Source organism: Antechinus flavipes, chromosome 1, assembly GCF_016432865.1.
Source record: "Antechinus flavipes isolate AdamAnt ecotype Samford, QLD, Australia chromosome 1, AdamAnt_v2, whole genome shotgun sequence".
NCBI lineage: Eukaryota > Metazoa > Chordata > Mammalia > Dasyuromorphia > Dasyuridae > Antechinus > Antechinus flavipes.
Window position 1 is genome coordinate 428,437,651 of NC_067398.1, and position 23,044 is coordinate 428,460,694.

Genomic DNA, 23,044 nt, shown 5'->3' on the forward strand with positions numbered 1-23,044 from the left:
CAATTCTTTTATGCACTGTAGTAAGTGCTCATAAGCACCTGTTTGGCTGAACAGAACTGTAAATTTGTATAGGATATAATCTAATTCCCCAGTATTTTCCAGCACAGGTAGAGGGTATACATGAATAGAATGGCAAAACCAAGAGGACTTTTACAGGTTAGCAATTGGATGATGTTATACTCACAGCATTTTTGTCTGAGTTTGATCTCTTTCTGACCTGGTGACTCTTTGGAAAATTCAGCAGTATAAAATGTAGAACTGCTATCATTTGAAGTATTATTTAAATTTAATTTGAAATTGGAATAATTTTTCAATATAAAAATTCTGTAATCATCTATCATGATAAAGATTCAGAACTTACCTGACACAGATGTACTGGTAGATTTTCACATATGTATTTCCTTTTGCTTTTCCAAAGATATACAAAGGATGACAAAGAGATAAAAAAAATGAGGAAACCTGCTCCTATTCTGTGAAAAGTAAAAAAAAAAAAAAAAAAAAAAGTTCCTTTAAAAAAATACTTCTATGAATTTTCATGATATTTTCTTTTTTTAAGATTATTATTTCTTTTTTTGAAGCAATTGGGGTTAAGTGACTTGCTCAGGGTCACACAGCTAGGAGGTGTTAAATATCTGAGGCCAGATTTGAACTTGGGTCCAAATGTCAATTGTCAAAATGTCAGAAGTCAGGTCCTCCTGACTTCAGGAAGACTTCACTGTACTAATTAGCTATACCCTTGTGATATTTTCAGAGCACTATCTATGTATAAGGTAATGAAGTTCTCTGTACCTTATATTTATAATGAAGTACTCATCATATGCCATGAACAAAAGCTAACCATAAAAAATGCTCTAGTCCAGTGGTTCTCAAACTTTTGTTTTCAGTATCTTTATCCTATTAAAAATTATTGAAGATCTCTCCAAAGCATTTTTGTTTATCTGGGTTATATTTATAGACATTTACCATATTGGAAAAAACTATTTTTGAATTTGTAGACCTTCTAAAAGGATTTCAGAAATCTCCAGGATTCTCTAGACCATACTTTGAGAACCACTGCTGAACAGTGAACAGACATAGGCAAATAGGTGTGATTTCAGTTGGGTAGGTTCTATACATCCCTTTTACATGACTTAAAATTGATCTATGACTTAGTAGATAAATTCAGGGCAATACCTGAGGCATAGAGAGATTTAAGTTACTTGTCCAGGGTTATGCAAGTGGTAAATATCAGAGCTAGAATTTGAATGGAAGTCCTCTTGACTCATGGGAGCATAGATTTGTAGCTACAAGAGACCTCATAAGTCATCTGGTCTTATCCTCTTAATGAGGAACTGAGAGATACACAAATCTAATGACCTGCCCAAGAAGCTGATAGCTGCTTCTTTAACTATAAATCCAGCTTTCTGGTCTACCCCAAATACAGAACTCTATCTCTTAATACTTCTCTATTTATTGGCATAGATTTTTTTTTTTCTTAAAGAACATTTCTAGAGAACTGGATAAAATCAAAATTTTAATTTCTTAAGTTTTGGTCAGATCTATTTTTAGAATGTGAATACTTTATTAATAATCCTGTAAGCCAGTTTATTCAACTGTATAATGGTAAACACACACACACAAAATCACATATACATAAACATTGTAAACTCATCGACGGTGGGAACAATTCTAACTTTTTTTTTTTTTTGGTTCTCTTTAGTATTTACCACCTATGTTTTGTCGGGTGAGTCATCTTTACCTCTGTAGACCTCAAGTGTTCTCATCTATAAATGTGGTACTTAGATTAAGCAGCATCTGAGGTCACTTCTAGCTTTAATCTCTGATCTGATAAGAGGAAAGTAGAAATATCTATGATTCTCCATTTAAACATTTATTAAATAAGGTCACAAATACTTAAGTTTAGAGAAGGAATAGATCATAGAGGTCATGTAGTCTGACCACTTCATTTTAACAGTTGAGAAAACTAAGACAGTAATCAAATGATGTGCTAAAGGGTCACATAGATACCTGGCAGCTTTCTCTCTCTGCCTTCTATGTTCAAATGACCATCCTGAGGTTTGAGGATACAAAGAAAAAGACAAAATAATCTCTGCTTCAAGGAGTATAAACTTGGATATGTGAATATAAAATAGATTTTTTTTTATGTTTTAGTCACAATTTTTGTTTATACTTCCTACTTCTAACAATATTAGAGTAAATAGGAAGAAGAACTCTCTTTAGCCTATAGATAGAATTTCTTCTCACTCTAGCATGTTATATCCTGCAAAAGTATTTTTGTACTCTTTAAGCAGGATTGGCAGGTAGGGAGGGAACTGATATAAAAACAGCAGAAGGCATTCAAAAAATGTGACAGTGAGAATGAAACACCAGAAAGAGTAATAAATGGATCTAAGTGAAAATAAAAATTGTTAATAACAAGAAAATGGGACAAGGCAGAGAAATAGTCAGATAATCAATTTGCTCCTTCATTTTTTGTCCCAAATTTTCACATTTCTCAAAATTAATGGCTGATACCAATTTTTTTTTTAACATTATAACAAATGTTTTAAGACCCTAAAGAAATAATAGGAACAATAATTCTGCCCACTTCTGTTAAAGTTATTACACAATAAAAATGTCATTTAATTTTAATACTTAAATTGATCTCCGACCATCATTACAACCAATGCACCCCTTCTCATTCTATGTGACTCTAATACATATTCTCCCATAGAATCTCCATAGCTGATCTCCTGAGGATGCCAACAGCCTTCTTTGAGGGTTTTTGACATCTTGTGCATTCTGGGGAAAGTATTCAGTTGTCAATCCGTTACCTGCTATCCTCATACTTCTTGGCTTGCCTACCTCCTTTCCAATCTTACATTTCCTGGATAATCTCTCTTTTTGACACTTCCAGGGCACAGGTTATCTTCAAAAATACAAGGCAGCATGTTTGTACTTACCTATTTCTCTACTGCTCTACAAACTGTCACTCACAATTTTAAATCTTCAGACACTATGGTATTCCAATATTTCCAAACAAAAGGAGAGAATATGAGAGCTAAAAATATGAATGTTTGTGTCATCTTGGAAATGATGATATGATATTTCCTATAAGAAATCTGGGCTGTATTGTTCTTCTTATTCAATTTTGGGGTCAGGTAATTGCTTATAAATATTCTTGAGAACACATGGCTCTAACTTAGTTCTTGTGGCAAGATTTTACAAACTTGTTTTTTTGTCTACTGAATTTGCTGTTTAATGGGGCAATACTACTAGTAAAGTTCTGTCATTCTCCAATGCAGTGTTTTACAAGTAAGTTTGTATTTAAAACTGCTTTTGCCTTGGTGGCCACATTTTTCTTTCAAAGACATTAAAGATATATTGGTGAAGTTGCTTTCTAGATTTTTTTCCCCTACTCAGTTTTCAACTGTTTTATAACACTTAAATTTCTATAGGAAAGAGTAATAAGGTCCATAGTTTTGTTATTTCTCCATTTCCTTTTTAAAAAATAATGGTTTATATAAATAGGTCAAGTTGACAAAGTTACAAGCATATTCAGATATATCTTCTCATCTTCATCCTTTCTTCTAATTTGATATTGATTTTGACATTTGCTACAATTGCTGATAATCTGACAAGTCAAACACCATTTTTTAAGATTCAAGAATTTAATTGAACCTTTTGCTATACTACTAGATTTTCTAATGTGAGACATTTCCTGTTTCCTAATCCATATATAATAGTAACAATAATTCTGCCCACTTCTGTTAAAGTTATTACACAATAAAAATGTCATTTACTGTATTTTTACAATTGTTTTGCAAAGATTCTTTATACTGAAAAAGGCAAGGAATCACTTAGGAATCATGTGCATACTACAAATTCATAGTCTGTATACAACATTCAAAAAAAAAAAAAGAGAGCAATGAGGGTGATTACATAGTTGGATGAGGAAATATAAAAGGAAATAAGGATAACTGAATTTAAGTCTCCTCTTGCTTTTGCCTCAAAGAAAAGATCATTAGATAACAGTTTTAAAGTAACATTATTATGCTTTAAAACAGCTTTCGATGACATTGCCTGGACATGCATATCCATTTTCCAAAGCTACTTACAATAGAAAAAAGGAAATTTATTTAAAAGTTGCATGAGAAATTAAGATTAGAAAATATTTCTTTACAGTGAAAGTGATTAAATGTAGAAAGGTTTGGTCAAAAGAGTTTGCCAAGATTCATTCTAGAGCAGTCTCTAAAGAAAAACAAGTTTTCACTTAAAATAGCTTAAATACAGTTCTTAAACTACCTAAAGTCAGAGGGATGGACTAAATTGTTTCCAAAAATTGGCAGATACCAGCCTCAGCTTAGTATATTTAGTGCATATCATCTCCGCAATAAATGGCTTTTTATTCAGAAATTAAGTAAAGTAATTTTGACTGGAAATGGAAAGTCAATGGAAACTTCAAGATTAAAAACTGATAAGCAATGATTTCTATAGAATCTGTATGATTCTATAATCTTCAATTCCAGGTAACTTTTAATGCAAGATCCAAATTCAAAACTCAGCTCAGAATGTTTAAAAGGAAAGAAAACTATATTTTAAAAATAATATTGCTCTTACACTAGAGTGATATTTGGCTCACGTCCTACAACAGGCAGTAGAGGAAATACTGCGAGAAGTAAAGAGAAGAAAGTCCAACCTAATGATGTTATCTGAAACAAAGAAAAAAAAATAACAAATCCTTTAGTTGTCTTTGGATAGGCATAAGAAAGAACTAAATAACAACATAATTTCTATCCTTATTGTTTTATAGAACTACGTTTTTAGGACAAAAATGTTAAAAGAACTCCAAACTTTAATGGTACTTATGCAAAGCATTTTGAATGTATCTATTTTTAAATAACTGGTCTAACCAAAATAAATAAATTTTGCATGCTATATAGAATATATAAGATTATGTTCTTGAAAACATCTGGCTAAGACATTTGATAAAAAAGTCAGGAAGGATCAATTCAAATGAGGTTATTAGAATGTATCTTTATTCTCATTCTGCCTCTAGCACAAGAAACAACCAAGTAGGGCTGGAAGCAATGAGCATGGGATAACTTGTCATTTTCTACATGGCCATAAGAGAGAGTTAGGCTTAATGTTTAAAATTATAATCTCTTAAAATGATTTTTCTTTTTCTAGAAGAAATGAAAGCATTTTCACATTTGTTGCATATCCACAGTAATTATTAAAATTGTTGATAATGGTTTTATTTTATCTTCATAATAGTTGTTCATTTGGGACAAGTACTGATGAGGAAAAATTGGGATTTTAAAGATTGAATACACAGTCCTAATAGAATCTAAGTTTCCTAATTCTCAATATTGTGTATTTTCCATTTTACTACATTATTTGTTGTAAGAGACTCCTTGGGTGTAATATCATCTAATCATTTGAGGTTAAAGTAATTTAAAACAAATAATTCAAAGAATGACAAGTCAAATATATTTTCAAATTGCTTCAGACATCACTTGGTTGGTTCATTTTGACATGAAAGACTAGAGCAATTAATAGATATCTTAAATATAGCCTCGGTCCTTTAATGATAGAAATTATAAAATCCAGAAAAGTCAATAAATAGAAATTAATAGAAAATATTCATCTTCTCCAGAAAGAGACATCACATTCAGTTTAGAAAAGTGGAAACGCAAAATAATTACTCATTTACCAAATGTCAAAATTAATACAGGTTTATACTATACCTTTGCTTGAATCCAGAGTTGTGTGAAAAATGGCCAGCATGCAAATGCAATAAGACCAGCAGTAAGCATGTAGCGGTAGAAAAAACTGAGAACCTAGTAAGACATTTTCAAAAGAAATGGGCAAACATATTACCTAATAGTCATAATGTATCTTTGAAAATTGGAAAATATAGTAATAAGGTATTTACTTACTAATATTTCAATCCCCAGGGTGAAAACTAGTAAAAACACAACTGAATGTTTTCCAGAAAAGGACAATAATGATGCAATCAGGTCTTGAATAACCTGGAATCTGTTGTAAAAGATTATATCAAATATTTAAGTTCTTTAAAAAAAAAATTAGGTTATATATTGAATAGGACATGGGTAGAAGAGGTAAACTGAGGCTTTCAAACATTATGCTAATATAAATAAACTCTGGCTGGTCCAATTAAGCTGAAATCAAGTCTCCTTGTATGATCTGACAGTCTATTATCCAGGAATTGGACCAATTGAGTTTGGAGAGCCTCTTCACTAGAAATCTGGCCAGTAGTTAGGAAATATTTTGGCATTACAATTCATGAGGAACTACCTGCTAAGATATAAAGAGATTATAATCTATATCAATACATCAGGGGCACCTGTTGAAGTGCCCAAAGAAAACATGTATCATTCATAAGGACAGAAGTATAGAAGAGAAAAAATGCTGTGTTCCAAACCAGTAGTCAGGTTAAATTCACATTTCATTGTTTAAATTCTAGGAGTAATTCTAATTGAAACTTTCATGAAACATCCTAACCTAAAAGTTTTTGTCAAAATGTTAATTTTGATTGTTTTGGGAGAATATACTTCATGATTTTGCAATACAAATTTGATTCCACTTTCAATATTGCTATGTAGCTTTTGGATACAAATAAGTTGTGAAATAAAACACAGTGAACACAGATGCACTGTACAAAACAACAAATGACAAAGTTATTTGAAATCATTTTATGACCATCTTATAACCTTAATTATAACAATATGACAAATGATTTTGATTCTCTATTGATTTTTTAATTTTCAATTCACTTTAACTTACTAAATTCACTAAATTTACATTGAACTAAATAATAAATAAACTAGACAAAAATTTTACAAAAATATAATGTGATTTCAAACTTGGGTTTATTTCCAATATAATCTATAGATTTAACTAATTCATTTTTGTGGGATCTCTTTTTGTGCATTTATTAAATATGGTCATTACAAAAAGTCATCATTACCCAGTTTTTAAAAAGTTCTTTATGAACAAAGACTTAGAATGTCATATGAGAATGTTATGTGGGGAATGACTATGTAAGCATAGTGCATCAAAGAATATGGGACTGTCATCACAATGCACACTCACTTGAGAATGACAAGAAACTCATTTAGCAAACCATTTATAAGAGTTTTTAGTGGAAGAACAGTTATGATGGCAAATGTTTAATAACTGGTTCTCTAAAAAAAATGCATACATGATACATTTTAAAATTTAAACTGCGTTATTAACATTTTCTCCATTACTTTTTTAAATCTAGACAATCAACAAAACAACAAATTAAGTTCTTATTAATAGTGTTTGCCAATTTTTGAGGTAAAAATGCTTACACTAAAAATTTAACCATATTTGACTTTTTATGGAATGCAATATTTGAGGGTTTTTTCCCCTACAAAATCTGCCAGCAATATAACTTTACAGAAGATTAGATAATGAATTTTATTTGTGAATCATTCATTTTTTCTGCAGATTTGAAAAATCTTTATTAATCTAAATATCAAAAAATAAGAGGAAGAAGTTATTATATTGATGGACTACATTTCACCAGTTGAAATTCATGACTAGACTTTTTTAGAATCATACAGAAATAGTAGGGACTTTATCAATTGTGTAGACATTTTATAGACGACAAAAACAAAAACAAAAACAAAACAGAGAGGGAAGGTGACTTGTTAAAATTCATGTAGAAAGGTGGGGAAAAGATTCATGACTCAAACCCAGATGTTCCAATCCCAAGTCCAATATTCTTTGCAATACTTTCTTAATTTCAGAATGAATCAAGCAAAAAATTTTTGACACATTCAAATTTGTTAACATTACTCCATGAGAGATGTGTCAATCTGGTCTCAAGTTGCAGCCTGAAAAGCCAGTTTTTTTTCCCTGGGGATAAGAAATTGCATAGGATTATAATGCAAATAATTTAAATGAAGTACACATTTGTGCATTACAAGAACCTAGGGGATTTGGGGGGAAGGTTAGGATCATCCATATAGAAGTGGTCTTGACCTAAAAACTATCTGCTTCATTTTAAGCTAAAAAAAAAAAATAGAGAACCAAAGATATGTACTTGCCCATGTCTCACAGGTAGTGCACAGCAAAGGTGAGATTTATGAATCTGAGTTCAATTAAATCTCAGAGATAATATCTTAGTCCACCTGAGGAAGAATTTATTCTAAAGTACCCTTAAGCAAATGCTTAAAACTCTGGGTAGTCAGAAAGTAAAGTGTTGGGAATACTGTCCTCAAGGAGCTTACTCTCTATTAAGGGAATAAAATGTATATATAAGAATATTGATCATAATTTAATACGCACTATCAAATAATGAAAATTGGGAGGGACCACTAACTTTGGTCATCAATGCTACCTAAACTTTTTTGGAAACTTTGAAATTTGCTCTCCCAAAGTCTAGTGTACACATCAGACTACACCTAGTTTCTTTTCCTCCTCCAACCATAAATTTTAAGATGGAATTGGCATTTTCCCTTAAGGTTCCCATAATTTTCATAAGTAACCAATTCTTCCTTTTAAGAGAGAAGTAAATACAGAATAAATTATTTTCTTGGTTAATTTATGCACTTTTTGAAGGATGGAATTAAAGCAGTCAGAAAAGTATCAGTTACTTTATTTTTGGCAGAGAGAATATACTGACAGATGTCTGGAAAACCTAGCATCATTACTATAACATGCTCTTGTTCTAGGTTTGGGTTTTGTTTCCCAAACTCCTTCATCTAGTTCATCATTCTATTAATCTATAGCATAGCACAATGACAAATATTGCTTTTGCTTAAATCTCCTCTGATTTCCTTCTCCAAATCCCTTTTTGTGCCCTCTAGATTCCCCAACATGAGTATGCCTTTTAAGTGTATAATGCCATACTCTACCAATTCAAACTATTTGCTTATCCTGTTTCACTTGAATAGATCATATTCTTTCAAAGTTATAGTCCAGGACAAAAGATAAACATCAGAACAAAAATATTTGTGTTATGACACCTGTCAGATATACCCAATCTGAATTTTCAGAATATAGCATTAGTCCATAGACCTATCTCACAGTTCTCATCATCTAGAAAGGTGCTCTAGGATATAGTTCAATTCTACTTTTCAGAGACAGTTAGTACTCCTGGACAGACTCTGTTGCATTGGGAGTCAATAGAGTTGAACTGGAACTTACTAAGTTACTTCAGATAAAATGCTTAACCTAGTTTAGCCTCATATTCTTTATCTTTAAAATGGAGATAATAATAGCACTTACTTCACAGGGTTGTTATGGGGATAAAATATTTGTATATCAATTTGTAAACTTTAAAGCACTACATAAATGCTAGCTATTATTGTAATCAGCATTGTTATTTTCATTGTTATTCTTCAGGAATCAATGAGGTATGATTCTTAAAGCCACATAATTAAAAAATAGGTCAAGATTCAGAAAACTGTTAGAGGTTTTCACAAGCTTTTTTATATGCCAAAAAGCATGCAAACCAGCTGGTTAATCAGCTGAGGGCAGAACAAATGTATTTTAGGGTGCTCTGGTATTTTATGTACCAGAATACCAGGAGTAAATAGTATTTATTAAAGGCCAATAGATATATGATTTGCATAGGTTCAATAAAGTAGCATTTCCTTAGATTTTTGTGATAGTGATTGGAAGAAAAAGAACATAAAATACCTCTTAAAAGTCTTGATTCAACATGAAGATAGAATAGGATTGGGGAAATAGTGAAATACAAAATGTGTGGAAAATGAAGGACAAATATATTCTGTAATTCTATGAATTAACTTCTATTTAAAAAATAGTTAGAAACAAGGAAACTTCTGCCTAAAAAGACCCTATGAAAAAAGGAAGTAAAGAGAATAAGGTAAAACAAAGAGATAATAATCTGAAATCACTTAAAGATATTTCAGTGATAAAAATAGGGTATGGGGATTGGGTGAGAGTAGATATTTGGATGAGGAGGTCTCTTATGTTATAGAAGTTTAAAAACTCTCCAAACTATATTGCACATGAGGAGGGGGGAAAATGTCATGTGTTTACTTACTCTTTTAGAACTGCATACCATATTGGCACTGGCAACAAACAATAGATGTAATAGGTCCAGGGACAGGCTTGAATCAGCAGGAAGAATGCTATTAGAACTCCAATAACTACAAAACTGCATGGCAGGAGATGGTGGAGTTTCTGGAAAACAAACACATTTTAAAGCTGTTATAAGCTGAGATCATGATACTCTGTTCTTAAGAGAATTTTAGATGCTGGAGATAATATAATACTATCTTTTGAAGCCCTGTTACTGGCCAAAGAAACATTACTGCAAGAAACATGAAATCTAAAAAATATAATTTGAGGAACAAACTAAAACCTTCACTTCATGGAATTTTCTCCTTGATAGGAAATCCAAGAAAACAAGCTATGGCCTAAAAGTTTGTTTTTAAAGCAATATTTTGAATTCATTTTCCTTAAAAAAGAATATTAAAAACTCTAGACTCTTAAGTTAAAGAACAATATCCCTTAAGTTTATTGATTCTTCCATATTTGGGGAAATATTCTCTTTAATAATCTCTTTTATATTCCTGAAAAATGTAATAGTACATTTATCTGATTTCACCTTATTAAAATATAATGATTAGTTTTAAAATATAATAGTAATTTCCTTTTCTTAGTAAAAATATCTTAAAGCCATTAATTTCTTTCCATGTTGTTGCATATAATTTTATAAATGGCTTCTCAAAACTAATCTGTTCTACCAGCCATAAAATAGTGTCAATAGCCTGTACTAAGTTCCAATGGTAACTTTTCTGGTTTAATGTTGTGTTTTCCCATTATTGGAAGGGAATTTCTTAGTTTTTACTTGCGACATCTGGGATTTTAATAAAGACTTTTCAATTATTCTACTAAAATAGCTATTAGAAAGATTTTCTAATCAGCCAGATTCTTCTCACAGTACAATCTATGAATTTCTTCTGGTTTAATTAAGATAACTGTTTTTTATCGTTATGTACCTTGAACTTTATTTCTCATCTGCTGGCCTTGTCATCAATCTAGATAGCTTCAGCCTCTACTTTCTCATTTTAACATGTGCAGAACTGGAGATAGTTTCTTAGGCTTGTCTAAACACTTTATTTAGGAATACTTAACATATCTTAATTTAGCTCAGCAAATATTTTTGGAGCATCTTCTACATTAAAGTCATTGGCCTAGCAGGGAATGCAAAGATGAGTAAAACATATTCCTGCTCTCAAGGGTCCGATCAACTCAATGAAAGAATAAGGCAAATACATGAAAAGCTATAATTCTAGTGAGTATAGAAGTACTGTATAAGTCAGGATAGAAAAAGAACCAAAAGAGAGATCCCATTTATTTTTAGGGCTCAGGAAAGACTTTGTGGAGGGGGTGACATTTGAGATGGGCCTTAAAGAGTAGGTAAGATACGATGAGCAAAAATTGAGAAGAAACCACTCCAAGTAGATCAAGAAAAGGTATGGAGATAGCAAAGTATGTTCATAAAAAGCAAGTAGTTCATTTTAGAAGGCATGTCAGGAATCTACAGTAGAACTGTATGAGGTTAGGTTAAAAAGAATCAATTGAGGCCAGGCTGTGACAGGCTCTAAATTACAGACTAAGAAGGTCACACTGAATTTGCTTGGCTGTCGGGAGTCAGTGTAGGTTTTTAAGTCAGTAGAATGACAAGATTAGAATTCTATTTTTAGAAGATTATTCGGGTAGAGGAGAACAGTTTACACAATAAACACAGTAATGTAATGGAAAATAACAATGAAAGACTTTAGAACATTGATCAATTCAGGAACTAATTGTAACTTCAGAGACATGACAGGGAAACAAACTGCTAGCTTCTTCACAGAGAAGTGATGGAATGAGGCATACAATTTCACATACAGTCAATGTGTTGATTAGTTTTACTTACCATAATTATTTATTAAAAGAGAGTTATTTTGTGAGAAGAGAATGGAATCACAGGAAAGTATCAGTGATACAAAAAAAGAAAAGCATCAACAGAACATTAAAAAAAAAAAGATTATTCAGGCATCAATGTGTAGGATGTGGTGGTGTAAAACTTAGCAGATAAGACAGCTGAGATAAAAAATGTTTTATAAATGGTATTCTTTATCAACACTCTCATGTTGTAGAACAATTATCAATTCAATTTTCTAAACCAGGAAGTAGAACTATGGATAAATTTCAGGGTAGAAGATGAAGATGAAATTATTACCTAGTGCAATGACTTAGGCATAAAACAAAATAAACATCCATTGATTTGATTACATAGTCCTCCTTATATGTCATAAATACCTTTACAAGCTTCCAACCTACCTTTTCACCTTTAGCAACACTTCTTGTCAAACTGGAATGAGACTTGATAATCATTATAGAAGCAAAAGATATCCATCCAATAAAACCCATAACAACACTGATGCCCAAAAAGACTCTGTCATAAGTATGGTAATATGACAAGCCTTCCAGTGCAAGGTGAATTAGCTCTTTGCAAAGAGAGATCTAGGGGGAAAAAAAAATAATATATAACAATGATAGAATTAAAACAAATGTAATATACATTTGAATACCGTATTGGATCTGGGACCAGATGTATATAGTTTTGCCAACAATAGCAATCACAACCTATCTATGTCTATCTATTCTACTCAATTCTTGTCCAAATTCTCCAAAAATTTCCCCCTGGAGGTTTGTCCAATGTGCTAATTTCCATTCTTCTGCCAATGAGGGGACACACCAGTGCAGCACATGGACTGCCTACTCATCCTTCACTCCCCAAACATCTTTTTTTTCCTCCAGTCATATATTTATCTGACAGCATACTTAACTCCTCTTCTCCTATATGATATGAAATTCATCATTTGTAATTTATTTCAGCTTGCTTGTACCTCTCTTTTGCCCTTTAAAAGAAGAAAAAAAGATTTCCCATTTATATATTGGTGGTATTTAATGAATTTAATAACACTTTCAATAGTATGCTTCTTGATGTATCTATCACTGGAGAATATAAGCATGAAGTGGGTATTTCATGTAAATAATTTGGACACTAAAATGTAATTTGCAAAGATACTTAATGAGAAAATTAATTAGGGGTCTTTGGACTACTTCCAAACTTGGGAGACAGGACAACTGAACAGTCCCTGCCTACTGATAGATTTGTCAACCAACACATGGAATTGAAGGTAGAACCTACTTGGGATTCATATGGAAGATAAAGATTTCAGATAACTTGTGTGGGCAAGATATTTCTCAGGCATTAAGTTGAGAACACAGGAATTTTTAAGATGGAAAGGAGTCTGGATAGACCATTCATTCTGGGGGATGCAGGCTCTAAAGGGAGCAGTACTAGACATGGCAAATGGGTAAATATAATGAAAAATGCTGCGAATTATGTGAAGATGACATATAGGAATCATTATTATGACCATCAGAGATTTAGGATAATTGGCATGTTGATAGGTAAAAGGCAGATTAGTTTTCAAAGAAGGGACTTTATATTTAAAGAACAGTATCTCAGTCATAAGAAAGTAAGATCAATATTAGATAGGGGCAGATGGCTAACTAGACATTTCCTAAAACCATCTCTTAGATGATTACATGAGTTAAAATTGTATAGCCATTTCCAAGCTGAAGAAATAATTTTACAGCCTATGAACTGTTTTGGGGCCCACACTTACATGAGGATTGATATTTTGCTATTTGGAGTTTGCCAGAAATGGGTTTAAATCCCAAGATTCTTTAGGATCCTTGGGCAAGTGTGAAAAAGGATAGCCTTAGGTTTAGTTTCAAGTGAACAATACTATCCTTACTGGTACTGGTGAATTTCAGTATGTGAAGGATTAGGATAGCCCAGACAGGGAAGAAAGACAGATTCATAGTGAATTCTTCCATTTAGGGAGTTTCTGCAAAGTCATGCAGTTAAATAAGGAACTGGATTTCATGTAAAGTGTACTGAAATAACATTTGGAGATACTAGAAGTATTATTTAGGTGGAAAATATGGGCAACAGGTTTTTTCCCCTACATATTGAGGAAAAAAATGGAAGATGGTAATTAATAAAATTTTCCAAATTGACAAGCATTCATTTTCTCCCTCCTATCTTTACTCATTCCTCTTAGAAGAAAAACAAAAACAAAAAACCCGTTCCAAAATCAAATCAAACCCCCATGTTGAACTGGTCCAAAAATGTGTCTCTTGAAATGAGTTGCCAAGGACACTGAAGTACTCATAGAACATAGTTGATCATTAGGAGAATATGTTTTGAACTAGAACAATGTCTAGAATAGTGAACTGGGCAAAAGTAGTTCAGGGACTATGCATGTTTGATTCCCTTATGTAAAATTAATATATTTGATTCCCTCTTCCAGGAATAGTGGTGAAGAAAGGCAATTGGAATTAAGCAACTTGCCTAGGGTCACGTAGCCAGTAAGTGTTCAAGGCCATATTTGAACTTAGATCCTCCTGACTCCAGAACTGGTGATCTATCTACTGTGCCACCCAGTTGTCCTAATTAAAATATTTTAAATGAGAATGAAAATCATAGATTGGGCTTTTTCATATGTGCTCTTTCTTAAGAGATGGTGAATCTGTGATTGTGTATAAAGACTAGGGATCGAGGCTTATAAAGAGCAAAAGCTTGATGGGGCTTTGGAGAAGGGGAGAAAGAGAAACTTAGTACATGTGTTTAACTGAAAAAGGAACCTTTACATTCCATGGGAAAGCTAGATGATTATTCCTTTGAGATAGTCTAATTACTATAGCTTAAGTATCACAGCATACAGATTGAAACTGAATAAAGAAATCAACATACCCAGCTGAGAGAAGCTGACTTGACTCATTCCCCAATTGGGCTTTTATTTTGTGAAATGAGGACAAGTGAACTGGGAAATGTATGCTAGTGTTACTCTTTCCTCTCTTGTGATTAGACTACAGATTAGGAAGAGCATCTCATCCTAAGGTTTGTGATAACCATGAGAGGTTCCTTGAGTTCTAAAGGCCATCACAGAGAGTACTATGATAGAATACTGAAGAAGCCGACAGCTTACCTGTAGACTACTATTCTTCATTTTACTTATGCCTTATCCTATTATACTTTTTATTAGATGTAAGAATGTTATAAAAGTGAAGAGTTTAAACTGACTAGCAGGGTCTTTGGCTATTTCCTGGGGGAGGGAAGGGGGAAACTATAGTCGAGAAATAAAGGCTAATCATGCACCTGGTGGATTAAGGAAAGCTGTGATGGCTCTACTTTCTTTTTCTTCCTACTCTTTCTTAGTTGAAGCTGAAGTAATATTCTAAGGATTCTTTGTTGATTACCTGGAATTACTCTAGAGTGGAAAAGAAAGAAAGAAAGATGATCTAAGTATAGCCAAAAGAATTATAACTATTCCTAGGTAAAAAAAAAAAAAAAAAAAAAAAAAAGGAAACTGAGTTGAAGAGAAAAGAGGGGCAAGTACAGTATTACTGAAATCAAATAAAAGCATTAAATGTTGGGGTAGTGGGGATCCCAGTAGGGATTTAGTAATTGGGATAAGATTAGGACTTTTGCAAAAGTGTTGGACTTTCAGAAGAAATGAATCTTCTGAGGGGGTGAGACAAAGGGTGGGGAGAATAGAAAGAAAGTAGAGATGAAAACATATTTGTCTATGTCAGTCCTTAAAGTAAGTAAGTCACTGTAAACATGGACAAAATTGAGTTAGTCTTGAAGGGCATGGTGGTCTATTTCCTCAGTGGGTCACACCACGAATGGCAAATAAAACTGTGCCAAATGCTCCTATATAACCCGGGGACAACTGGGGGCCAGGAAAAGGCTCCTGCTGAACTGAAACATGGAGTAAACTACAGTGGTCGTTTACTTTGTACCACCTGTAGAAATGGAGACAAAAAAGGGAGCACTTCGTGTGTGAGCAACAGCAGGTAGTCATTAGAGTTACACTGTAGTGTGTGTGGAGAGCAGTAATGAGTAAGAAGCCTAAAAAGAGAGAAATAGATAAGAAAATAGATGTGAAGAGTTTTAAATGCCAGAAAGAAACACAGATATTTGACCCTAGAGGTAATAGACCACTGGAGATTAATGAATAAGCAATGACATAGTCCAACCTGAGCATAAGGAAGATCATTCTACGAGCTATGTGGAAGATGGACTGGGAAGGAGATATGGGTTGTGGAGAGCAATTTGGAAGCTATTGCAATTGCCCAGATGAGAGATGATGAGGGTCTAAACTAGACATAGAACAGACAGTTGCAGGCTGTTTTGTTTGCTTTCCAAAGGAATTTTAGTTAAATTGCATCTTTTTTTAAATTAACTTGTATATTTTCCTATAGAAATAATGTTACATTAGAAAAAGTTCCAGTGTTTTTCCACAATAGTCTTATAGTAAAATATAGTTGGGATATAAAGAAGGAACCACTCATAGATATAATATTTGTTTATGTCTTAATGAGAAAGGAATATGATGGCTCAAGGAATATACTTTCCTTCCAGGGCTCAAAAAGTTCTCTGCTCAGCTGTTTAGGAGTAGTAATGGTCATATATATAGGACTTTCAAAAATGGAGGAGTATATATACACTTACCACATTCTGATACTTCTCCTGTTCAAGATAGGATCTTGCTTTTCCTAAAATCTCAAGCTGTTTAGAATCAGAAAGTAATCTACAAAAAAACAGAACATACATGTTAAAGGATATAAACTCCAGGTTTTCTTCAGCACCTAATAACTTAATATATTGAGGCAGAGATTATCATCTGAGTTTGAAGAGTCTGGAGTAGAAGAGTAAGACCAGGAAGAAGAGATTCAAGTCATTTTACTGGAAAGGACCACAAACTGTTAGCAACTTTTGCTTGAGAGTTTCCTATGACAGGGCCTTCACTAGCCCATGAGGAAGCCTATTTCTTTCTCAATGGCTCTAATTGTTGGCAAGGTTTTCTTTCAATTGAGCCTCTCAGCAATTTCTGTGTAGTGGTCTCTTGGGTCAAGAAAAAAAAAAAAAAGACCATTACTTTCTTTATCTGCTAAAACTTCAGAATTGAAAGATTATAATCTGTTGCCCCCATTCTCCAATAATTTTCTTCCTCCAGACAAGCTTCACATAGGTTTTAGTATTCTTCACAATCTTTTTGGTAGCTTTTACAGCTTCTCAATGGCTGCCTTAACATGTTAATTTTCCTCCTCAAAAATCCGGATGGTACCTTAAACACAGAAGATATGCCTTACAAATACCTGTTGAAGAAGGGATTGTACAATATCTGAATATCTTTCAAATAAGGTTTGTGGGCAAAGAGAAATTTCAAAGGGAAAAAGGCTGTGGAAACTGGATATAGGATCTTACAGCCTGAAAGGTCAGCTGAGGTCATATTATGGAGGGACTTGAATGCCAGGACAAGGAGTCTGGATTTTAATTAATGTGTATAGGAAATCACTGAAGGTACTGATTCGGTTTTCAGAGCTGTGCATCAGAAAGATCAATCACAGAGTAGGGTATAGAACAAACTAGCTTCATTTTCTTCCTTTCTTGCTATTGTAAGAGTTACCCATGAAAACTGTGGAGATTTTACATTTGAGTGAGAATATATAAAATTCACTTTATTAATTATATGACTAAGGAATGAAAAACTTCTGAAGCTCCCAAATGTGTGAATTCTAGACACACCCTAATTAGAAAACCTTATTTTTATTTCAAGACAATTCAAACATGAATTCACTATCTTAATAGAATATTCTGTTATTAATAGTTTTTTTCTTAAAGTAATTCATTTTTCTTTTATTGCTAAGGAAGTTGCTTACTTAGTTTTTCCTTGCTTTCATGTTGAAAAGCAAATAGAGATGCAGAGACTTGAAATGGATTCAGAAAAGTGGCAAAAAGGATTTAAGAGAAGAAAATTACCTTTTCTTTGAGAGAAAGTTAAAGATCCTAAATAATTTAGCTTGGGGAAAAAAGCTTTGGTAGCGGCAAAATAACTATCTCCATATGCATTAAGAATTATTATACAGAGGATATTGATTCTGATAAGTTTTTCTCTATCTACCCTAAAGAGTATAAATGGCCCTAAACTATATATGAGGAAATGGGCTCAGATGTAAGAAAGAATTTCCTTACAGTGAAAGAAGTTTAAATTCTGGAATCTACTTTCCATAATAATTGATGAATTGAATTAGAAATAATCAAAAAAAAGGATAGGTTATTTGTCCCCAATTATAGAGGCAACAATATTCAAAGTTTCTTCTAGTTAAATAAGTCTCTAAGTCCTGGCATTCCTTTAGCAATACTTCCAGATAAATATTTTATCTTTTTCATTTTATCAAAAGTTTTGATGAGGATAAATAACTAGAAAAAATGGAGGATAAAATATGAATGGAAAATTGTATTTGTAAATGGAAAATTTTTTAAAGAATACTATAGAGTGGAGTTATAGACAGACCATGAATATTTTGGACTACCAAAACAGCAGAGAGAAGCCTGGAAGTTGCCTGAGCTCTCCCCAGTTTTCCTTGGAAACAACTTGAAATCAAACTTCTGACCAGATTCTGGAGTGACTGAACCTACAAAAAGATGGAAAGAAACAGTTTTCTAGCTCAAGATAGGTTGAAAGGAGCTCAAGAAAGGTCAGTCTCACTGGGGTGAATGAAATATGCATTCAAGCTCAGACAGTGTCTGGGAAAGTCAGTGGGAAGATCTTAATCAAAGCACAGATCATCAATTGAGGCCCCTTTGTCCTCACTCAATAAAATAATAGTAGAGCAGACTAATGGAGCAGCCACCAGTTTCTACAGAGAAAGAAAACTGCTAACCCAGGAAACCATACAACAACAAATGGGACTCGGGAGGACTATCCTCAGTGCTGTGAGCAAGTCACCACAAACAAGATACCCCTGCACTCAAAGCTGCACAAGAAGCTTGGGACAGTGTCCCCTGTACCCAGGAGCAGAATTCAACCTCAAAAGCCACAAAATTAAGGACAGCTAAATGATGAGGTGGATAGAGCACCAGCACTGAAGTCAGGAAGACTTGAATTCAAATCTGACCTCAGATACTTAACACTAGCTATATGACCTTGGGCAAGTCATTTAACCCCAGATGCCTCAGAAAAACAAATAAAAAAATAGGCAAAAAAAGGGGGAAAAAAAATTAAGCAAGAAACAAAAAAGAACTTTGACCATATGGTGATAGGGAAGCTCAAAACACCAACTCAGAAAAGGACAAAATGCCTATAATGCAAAACTTCAAAAAGGAATATGAATTGGTCTCAAGCTATAAGAGCCTCATAAATAGAATTCAAAAGGGATTTTAAAAGTCAAAAAAGGGAGGTAGAAGAAAAACTGGGGAAAAAAGATGAGAGGTATGCAAGAAAGAGTCAGCAGCTTGGGAAAGGAAGGACAAAATTTGATTGAAGAAAACAATTCCTTAAAAAATAAAATTGGTGAAAGGCAAAAAAAAAAAAAAATCCACTAAAGAAAACAAAACATTTAAAAGTAGAATCAGCCTCAGTTAAACAAAATCAAAAGAATGAAAAAAAAAAAAAGAAGAAGAAGAAATTATAAAATACTTCATTAAAAAACAAGCAATTTAGAAAATAAATCCAAAAGAGATTATGTAAGAATAACTGGACTCCCAGAAAGTCATGACAAAAAAAAAAAAAGACTGGGAAGCATCTTTTAAGAAATCATCAATGAAAACTGCCTTGATGTTCTAAAACCAGAGGGATTCAAAATAGTCATTGAAAGAATCCATTGATCACTTCCTGAAAAAGATCCTGCAAAGAAAACTGCAAGGAATATAGTAGCTAAATTCCAGAATTATAAGGTCTTTCCAGTATTAAGGAATCACAATAAGGATTATCCAAGATTCAGCGTCTTCTCTATTAGAGGATAGGAGGGCTCGGAATATGATATTTTGTAAAGCAAAGGAGCTTGGATCAAGAATTAACTATCCAGCAAAATTAAGCATAATTTTTCAAGGGAAGGGATAAACATTCAATGAAATAAGGAACTTTCAATCACTTTTCTGATGAAAAGACCAGAACTAAATATAAAATATGATCTTCAAATATAGGACTCAGGAGAAGCATAAAAAGGTAAACAGGAAAGGGAAAAAACACCCAAAATGCTATTTAAAGGTTAAACTGTTTACATGGGAAGATAATACTTGAAATTCTTGTTACAAGTACCTTTATTAAGGCAATTAGAATGGGTACACATAGACAGAGGGTGTGGACATAAATTGATCTTAACATGATAATATAAAAAAGACATTCAAAAGACATGGAAAAAGGATTGTACTGGGAAAAGAGGAAGGGGGAAGTAAAATGAGGTAAATTAGATCACAGGATGAGGCACAAAAAAACTATCACAATAGTAGGAAAAAAGGAAGAGGGATGAACACTGAAGTTTAAGCTTATCAAAGAGGGAATAATACAAAAATCATTTGTGCATAGAAATCTATCTTACTATATAGTGAAGTAGGAGGAGAAAGGGAAAAGAAAAAAGAGGAGCTGGATAAAAGTGAAGACAAAGTATAAATGGGAAAAGATTGCATGAAGGGAAAAACATAGCTGTGAATGTGAATGGGATGAACTCTCCCATAAAAATGGAAGTGGATAGCAGAGTGGATTAAAAAACAGAATCTTACAATATGTTGTTTATAAGAATCATATTTGAAGCAGAGAAATACACACAGAGTAAAGATAAAATATTGGAGAAAAGAAATACAGAGTAAAAATAAAATATTGGAGAAAATATATTAGATTTCAGTTTAAATTTTTTAAAAAGCAGGAGGAGCAATTCTGATCTCAAAGTAAAAGCAAAAATAGATCTAATTTAAATAGATAACTAAAGAAACTACATTTTGCTAATAGGTACCATAAAAAATGAAGTAATTTCAACACTAAACATATATACACTGAGTGGTATAGCAGAGGAAAAGTTAAGTAAGTTTGCAAGAAGAAATACACAAGAAAAATATACAAGTAGGGGACCTCAACTTCCTCTTCTCAGAATTAGATAAGTCTAACCACAAAATAAATAAGAAGCAAGTTAAGGAGATCAATAGAATTTTAGAAATTTAAAGATGATAAACTGCTGGAGAAAACTGAATGTAGATAGAAAAGGAATATACCTTTTTTCTCAGTGATATATAATATCTACACAAAAACTGAGCATTAAGACATAAAAACATCACAATCAAATATAGCAAGGCAAAAATGTTAAATGTATCCTTTTTAGATCATGATGAAGCAAAAATTACATGCAATAAAGGGCCATGGGAAGACAGATTAAAAACTAATTGGAAATTAAACAACTTAAAGAATGAGTGGGTCAAATATCAAATCACAGAAACAATCAATAATTTTATCCATGAGAATAATAATGAAACAACATGCCATAACTAATGGAAAGTAGACAAAGCATAGGAGAAAATTTGTATTTCAAATGCATACATGAATAAAATAGAGAAAGAAGAGATCAATGAACTGGGTGTGCAATTAAAAAAGATAGAAACAGAACAAATTAAAAATCCCCAATTAAATATCAAATTAGAAATGGTGAAAATCAAAGAAGAAATTAATAAAACTAAAAGTAAGAACATTATTGAACTAATAAATAAAAGTAAGAGCTTGTATTATGAAAAACTCAGTAAGATAGATAAACCTCTGGTGAATTTGATTTAAAAAAATAAAGAAGAAAATCAAAATTGCAGGATATAAAATAAAGCCACATAAATCATCACCATTTTTATATACAACTAACAAAGCCCAACAGTAAGAGAAAGAAAGAAAGATTTTATGTAAACAATATAAAATATCTGGAGTCCACCTCTCAGGAACTATATGAACACAATAACAAAAAACTTTACACATATATAAAGTCAAATACAAATAATTGGGAAAATATCAATTGCTCATGGGTAGGTCAAGTTAATAAAATAAAAATGAAAACTTTATCTAAATTAATTTACTAATTCAGTTCCATACCAATCAACTAACAAAAATTATTTTATAGAGCTAGAAAAAAATTATAATAAAATTCATCTGGAAGAACAAAGGTCAAGAATATCAAGGGAAGTGATGGAAAAAATTCAAAAGAAAGGAGCCTAGTTATGCCAGATCTAAAACTATATTATTAATCATCAAAACTTAGCAATCTAAGAAAGAGATTGCTGGATCAGTGGAATAGTGTAGGTATGTAAGATGCAATAGTCAATTATTATAGTACTCCGTTTGATAAACCCAGCTTCTAGAATAAGAATTCACTATTTGATAAAAACTGCTGGGAAAATTGGAATCAAAATGGCAGACATTAGGTATTGACTAACATTTTATACTGTATACCAAGATAAGGTCAAAATGGGTACATGATGTAGACATAAAGGGTAATACTATAAGCAAATTAGGAGAGCAAGGAAAGTTTACTTGCCAGATCTGTGGAGAAGGGAGGAATTCATGGCCAAAGAAAAACTAGAGAACATTATGAAATGCAAAAATGATAATTTTGATTACATTAAATTAAAGAGGTCTACAGAAACAAAACCAATGCAGCCAAAATTAGAAGGGAAGCAGAAAGCTGGGGGAAATATTTACAGCCAGTGTTTCTGATAATGGCCTCATTTCTAAAATAGAGAACTGACTCAAATTTATAAGAATGCAATTCATTTCCCCAATTGATAGTCAAAAAATATGAACACATAATTTTCAAATGATGAAATTAAAGCCATTTCTAGTCTTATGAAAAAATGCTCTAAATCATTATTGATTAGAGAAATGCAAATTAAAATAATTCTGAGATACCACTTCACACCTCTCAGATTGGCTAAGATGACAGGAAAAACTTTACAGGGGTCCTCAAACTATGGCCTGGCCCCGGCAGCTGAGGACATTTATCCCCCTCACCCAGGGCTATGAAGTTTCTTTATTTAAAGGCTTACAAAACAAAGTTTTTGTGTTTACTATAGTCTGACCCTCCAACAGTCTGAGGGACAGTGAACTGGCCCCCTATTTAAAAAGTTTGAGGACCCCTGAGTCTTACATGA

General features: G+C 32.6%; 1 protein-coding gene across 1 annotated transcript in view; it reads right to left on the reverse strand.

Annotated features, from left to right (window-relative positions):
* Window positions 1-23,044, reverse strand: part of PIGN (phosphatidylinositol glycan anchor biosynthesis class N) — a 174,137-nt gene that overhangs the window by 60,919 nt on the left and 90,174 nt on the right. Inside the window, exons 12-18 of the mRNA XM_051969902.1 lie at window positions 16,595-16,673; window positions 12,340-12,522; window positions 10,049-10,188; window positions 5,922-6,021; window positions 5,730-5,822; window positions 4,600-4,691; window positions 362-470 (exon numbers count right to left, since the gene is read on the reverse strand). Of these exons, the coding sequence (XP_051825862.1) occupies window positions 362-470; window positions 4,600-4,691; window positions 5,730-5,822; window positions 5,922-6,021; window positions 10,049-10,188; window positions 12,340-12,522; window positions 16,595-16,673 (796 nt within the window). The remainder of the gene's footprint in view (window positions 1-361; window positions 471-4,599; window positions 4,692-5,729; window positions 5,823-5,921; window positions 6,022-10,048; window positions 10,189-12,339; window positions 12,523-16,594; window positions 16,674-23,044) is intronic.